The 6,115-nt window shown below is 32.5% G+C and overlaps 1 protein-coding gene across 1 annotated transcript; it reads left to right on the top strand.

The window, feature by feature from the left end:
• Positions 1-391: 391 nt before the first annotated feature.
• Positions 392-5,821, top strand: LOC134681740 (uncharacterized). The gene is made up of 2 exons (XM_063541380.1): positions 392-566; positions 5,321-5,821. The coding sequence occupies exons 1-2, from the start codon at positions 392-394 to the stop codon at positions 5,782-5,784; spliced, it is 639 nt and encodes a 212-aa protein (XP_063397450.1). The 3' UTR covers positions 5,785-5,821.
• The last annotated feature ends 294 nt before the right edge of the window (positions 5,822-6,115 follow it).

Here is a 6,115-nt window from a genome sequence, read left to right as displayed (position 1 = left end):
ATCAATTTTGCAAATTATCCCATCTGGAGATACTTCAGTCAACAATTGATTTCCAAAAGAAAAGTGAGGTCATGTAATAAATTGAAAATATGTTTTTAAAGTAAACAAACATTTCTCAAAACTTTCCCGATACTATTTCATGCCCAATTTTCGTATAATAGGATGTAAATCAAGATAGATAAAATACACATGTCAACGCAAAAAACTCGACCTTGGAGGGTTTCCTCGAAATATCAACGAAACCATACTATATGTATTTGGTTACATATTGCATGATTACATTGTGATACCTGTTATATCTCAACATGATCAAATTTCAGGTCTATTTACTCATTTATGTATAAATAATGAAAAGAAAAAAAATATCCCAACTACTCTGACCGCATCAAATATGGTAACCATGCTTTACCTTATAATTGTATATTTTATTATGGTGATGTATGTTGATAGTGAGGAATGTTCAAAAAAAGTTACAGAGTTAAAATCAAGTGAGAGAAAATTGAGAAACGAGTTGGTCCGTCTACAGAATGTGTTTATAGAACGTCTTTCTAGAGCTGATAACGATGGTAAGTACTAAGGTTAACAAAGATTATGATAAACCTATAAAATGCAGTAATATCATTTATAAAAGAAAAGATAAACCCGAAATTTATGCAAAAGCTTATAGACAAGTGAATCCTCAAATTTAAAACAACAGAAAAATAAATAATTTATAATAGGAAACTGATTTAAGTACAGAGTAAGCAAAACAAGCTCACTGATCGTGAAATCAAAAATTAATTTTCAAATTAATTTTACGTTCTTATACATTACTTAAATGTAGGTTTTAACTTTACTGGTTCTATAGGTAAGTATGCACTTCCTATATTACACACGACATCTATTTAGTATAGATACAAATACAGCCTATAATAGTATATCATTTTACGATTTGTATTTATTTTGTAAGCAATTTAAATTAATCGTTTTCCTATGCTCATCAATGTTTTGAATTGATAGCAACTCTGCACACAAAGTTGTTACTTTAATCCGAGACAAAAACAAATTGGTTTGGTTTGATTTTTTTTTTCGATATGCATTTATTGATATGCAAAAGACCATTTTCATAATACCGACTTTTGAATCTGGACTATACAATTTATTGACAGGTCACTAACTTTGTGGGAGAACATATTTGTATATGGTCAAGGACGAACAACAACAAAAAGAAAAAGAGAATTTTTAATCGGTTAAATTTAGGAGGAAAGTTAACTGTTTCCGATAATTTTATCGTGCATAGAAAATACAAAAGATCATTTCCCCCTACTATCATATTAAAAGCTTGTTTTAGTTCGTAACGTTGTTCTGACTTGACCGAGCACCACATAGATGTATCTCGTCGAAAAACTATGAATTGCGGTGAAATCTGAACATGGTTTATTGCGGGATGGTATACAGTGGAGATCACTTCTAACCTCTCGTTAAATCTGTCAGAATCTGTCAAGAGAACTTTTCTAGAACAGTACGTAGAACTGTCAGCCTGACACCTTTTAGTCAGTTCTAGGTTAGAACTGTTCTAGCTAGAACTGATTTGGTCAGTTCTACCTAGAACTGATTTGGTCAGTTCTACCTAGAACTGATTTGGACAGTTCTACCTAGAACTGATCCTGACAGTTCTACCCTAGAACTGATTTGGACAGTTCTACCTAGAACTGATCCTGACAGTTCTATCCTAGAACAGTTTTAGTCACGTTCTACTTCTAGAACAGTTCTGCGGTTAGAATTGATTACAAATTATACGGCTAGAATTGATTTATAAATTCTACGGCTAGATTTTGATTTATAAATTCTACGGGCGGTAGAATTGATTTATAAATCCTACGGCTAAAATTGATTTATATATTCTACGTCTATCATTGATGTATAAGTTTTAAGAACTCTTTGTCTATTAATATAAAGGCTTCGGCAAAATAGCGATTAATATTATAAAGAGTTTGCTATTTTGACGGTTTTATTCCAAATTTTTCGTCGGCAAGAAAACATGTTTAACCCCGCCATATTCTGCATGTATGTGACTGTTCCAAGTCAGGAGCATGTAATTCAGTGATTTTCTTTTGTTGATGTGTTATATAAATTATTTGTTTTCTTCCATTTTTTTAATATAAATTAAGCCGTTAATATTGGGAGGGGGGGCATTTTTATTTCAATTGTTTTACATTTGTCATTCGGGGAGTCAGGATGACTCGTTTTATATAACAAAATTATCTGACCTTAATTAATGTAATACGTTATTCCGGCCCAGACCACCACGGACGGATCCAGCAGTTTTAAAAGGGGGTCCAAACCCAGGAAAAAGGGGGAGGGTCCAACTAAATGTCCTCATTCAAATGCATTGACCGTCAAAAAAGGGTGGTCCCCCACCGCTCTGGATCTGCCATTGATCCACTATAAACTTAAACTGATCATATTTGATTTCATCATATAAATCTATATACATTTAGCTGCACACTGTAGGAATCCAGTTTATTTTTAGGCAAGGATACCTATTATATTGGAAAACATTAATGATTTCAAAATTTTATTTGCACTCAATTTATAGTACTAGCATGTCCTCTTTTTACTTAAAATATTGAATCGTAAACAAATGTGAATATCGTTTACGAGTAGTTTTCATACCTCGGACGGACCTGTTATACAAAAATCTTTTGACCGCATCACTCTAAACTGACCTTATTTGCTCTTTCTTCCTGCAAATCTATATAGCTGCACAGTAATTCAGTTAAAATTTTAGGTCAAGAGGGACTATCATATACAAGTTTCAGCAATATTGGAAAACAATGACCTCAAAATTTTGTTCGCATGAATTTATAGTGCCAGCATATCCTCTTTTTATTCAAAGTATTGAATCGTAAACAAATATCGGTAGTTTTCATACTTCAGACTGAGTCGTGTAATAAAATATTTTGACCCCATCAATTTAAACTGACCTTATTTGCTCTTTCTTTCTGCAAATCTATATCGCTGCACAGTAATTAAGTTATAATTTTAAGTCTAGAGGGAGTCTATAATATACAAGTTTCAGCAATATTGGAAAAACAATGACCTCAAAATTTTGTTCCCATGAATTTATAGTGCCAGCATATCCTCTTTTTATTCAAAGTATTGAATCGTAAACAAATATCAGTAGTTTTCATACTTCCGACTGAGTCTTGTAATAAAATCTTTTGACCGCATCAACCAAAACTGACCATATTTGCTTTTTTTTATGCAAGTCTATATACATGACATAGTTGGACAGTACTTCAGTTATAATTTTAGGTCAAGAGGGACTGTAGTTTATAATCACTTCAATATTGGAAATCAACAACCACAAAAAAAAATCGCATCGATTGAGAGTGCCAGCATTTCCTACTTTTATTCAAAATATCGCATCAGAAACAAACATCAGATAGTTTTCAAACCTCAGACTGACTCATGTAACAAAAATATGTGTCTGAGCAACAACAACCTGACCATAGAGCAGACAACAACCGATCACGATGGATTGTATAATTCAAATGACAGTCCTTCCTCTTTTTATTCAAAATATTGAATTGTTAACAAATTTCAGTAGTTTTGATAAATCAGACTGAGTCGTTTTAATAACAAAATTATTTGACCGCATCAACCACAACTGAACATATATTCTTTATCATGTGAATATGGCCTCATTGTAAACCAATAATATTTCTATGTCAGGACAGATATTGTATGGTAAAGAGGACACCACATTTTGTCCACATCAATTTAGAGCGCCATTATTTCCTCTCTGTATCAACAATATTATTATTTAAGGAATGACTGTATTATTTTTTCTGTCTATGAAGAAATAATATAAAAAATACAGTCATTTCTTATAATTTAATTCTAAATTCCATTTAAACAAAAAGTTTAAACCTTGGTAAACCATGAAAAAACGTTGCTGATGTTACGGTCACATGACAAGCTTATGTCTATGGGTGCTGATAACAAAATAGAAAACAGAAGACCTGTTACATCCAAACTTAAATAATTCAATAATGAACCGTCACAAAAGTGACTTTTTAAGTCAGTAGTTCATGATGGTTTTTTTTTTTAAACAAAACTGTTTATTAAACGACATCATCCAACACTCACATGACGGATTCATATACTTTATTTTAAAATGAAAAGTACATGTATGAGAAGTTCTCTTCTTGGAATATTATACTGACTATACTGTTTATATAATTTGAAGAAGGACAATGATTGGTTTTGTTTGTAGCCTAACGTCCAGTGGCAAATATTTCATTCATGTTCAGATCGAGTCTATTTTTCTGACGTTCCAGACTCCAAGATATTATTCATAATCGTTATGCAACGAGATAATGCAAATGTATATAGTTTTTTTACGTTTAACAACACCGTTTTTGATAATCCCATAATTCATCCACTGTACAATTTTCGTTTGAACATTTGTCAAAACAGAATCCTAAATCATGAATGTAAATCCAAGGCAAACAAGGTAAATTAAGATTAAATTTCTTTGAATGCAGAGTTATATTTACGAAGAGACTGTTAAAACGGGGAACGAAAAAACGTAAACAATGATGTTTCATTTGCAATCTTATAAAAAATATTTCTCCGATGAGTTGGATAACCTCCTATCCACTTCGATATTTGTACATGTAAATTTTGATCAGTAAAAAATATAGAAAATCTGCTATTATATATAGTAAAGTAATTGGAACTGATTTTTTCTTCTAAATTCTAAAGTGCCCTTTCTACAGTGACGTTATTTAGAACTGTTCTTCAGTCCTGACTGATTTGGTCAGTTCTGCTGACAGTTCTACGGTTAGAATTGATCCTGACAGTTCTACCTAGAACTGATTTAGTCAGTTCTACCTAGAACTGATCCTGACAGTTCTACCTAGAACAGTTCTAGCTAGAACTGTTCTAGGACAGGTTAGAACAGTTCTATGACAGATTATTCTGACAGTTCTAATGAGAGGTTAGAAGTGATCTCCACTGTACCTAATTGTTGTTTTTTTTAGGTAAGGGAGACTTCTCATGTTTTAGCTATAAGTTGTAATCAGAGACTACATAATCCAGATCGTGGACGACCACTGGCTTTCAATTTTGGGTAATCTTGCATCTTAAAATATAAATCTAGTTAATCTCCCCCATCCCTGCCCCCACCCTAAAAAAACAAATCAGGACACATTATATTAAAAAAAGGCAAAACAAGTCACCTACAAACATGTTATTCGCTTGAAACCGGAATTTAATTACATTTATATACATATTAAATAAAGACTTAAATTAAATTGTTCATTTTGTTTAGATGTACAGTATATAAAGATGAGAAAGTTTATAGGATTTTCGGCATATATGTCAACGAGTTTTGTGGATGGTCATAGTAGTTCCTTGTCAGAGGGGAAAACGCTGATCTTTGACCAGACAGAAACTAACACAGCTAGTGTCTACAACACCAACACAGGCATCTTTCAAGCGCCATCTAGTGGAATGTATGCCTTTACATGGACTATTTGTGTAAATAGTAACATAAAGGAGGGTGGAGGGTATGGAGAATTTGGAACAGATTTGGTTGTTGACGGACGGATTTGTGGAAAAGTACACGCAGACACAGAAACTGGTGGTGATGACGCCTGCTCTACTGGATTTGTAACGAAATACGTCAGAGGAGGCGGTACTGTTTATTTGAGAAATACCTCTGACCATCAAGGTCGTCTTCGAAGCAGCGACGGTCATACACGTACAACATTTTCAGGATGGAAACTAAACTAGATAATCTTATATCAAGCTTAATAAAGATTGTGTAATAGTTTGTCAATCATCTGTTCAGTGACAAGTAGATATATTCTAACTGATTGTTAAAGCTCCTTAAAAAACATTTAGTTTTAAAGCACGAATTGGTTTTTGTTTATATGTACTCTTATGTTTACAACAAGTACTACATCTGTGTAGTATCTTATTTTTTATGTTTTCGACAAAATCAGTAAAATATAATGAACTCTCGATAAAACGTCTTTTTAACAAACTATACTGAGTCTTATCAACCGATCAATTCGTGATAGTCTACACACAATTGTGTACTGAAAACATTAGTTTATTATAA

Source organism: Mytilus trossulus, chromosome 8 (genome assembly GCF_036588685.1).
Source record: "Mytilus trossulus isolate FHL-02 chromosome 8, PNRI_Mtr1.1.1.hap1, whole genome shotgun sequence".
Lineage (NCBI taxonomy): Eukaryota > Metazoa > Mollusca > Bivalvia > Mytilida > Mytilidae > Mytilus > Mytilus trossulus.
Note: the sequence above shows the minus strand (reverse complement) of the source record. Positions and strands in the feature narration are given on the sequence as shown.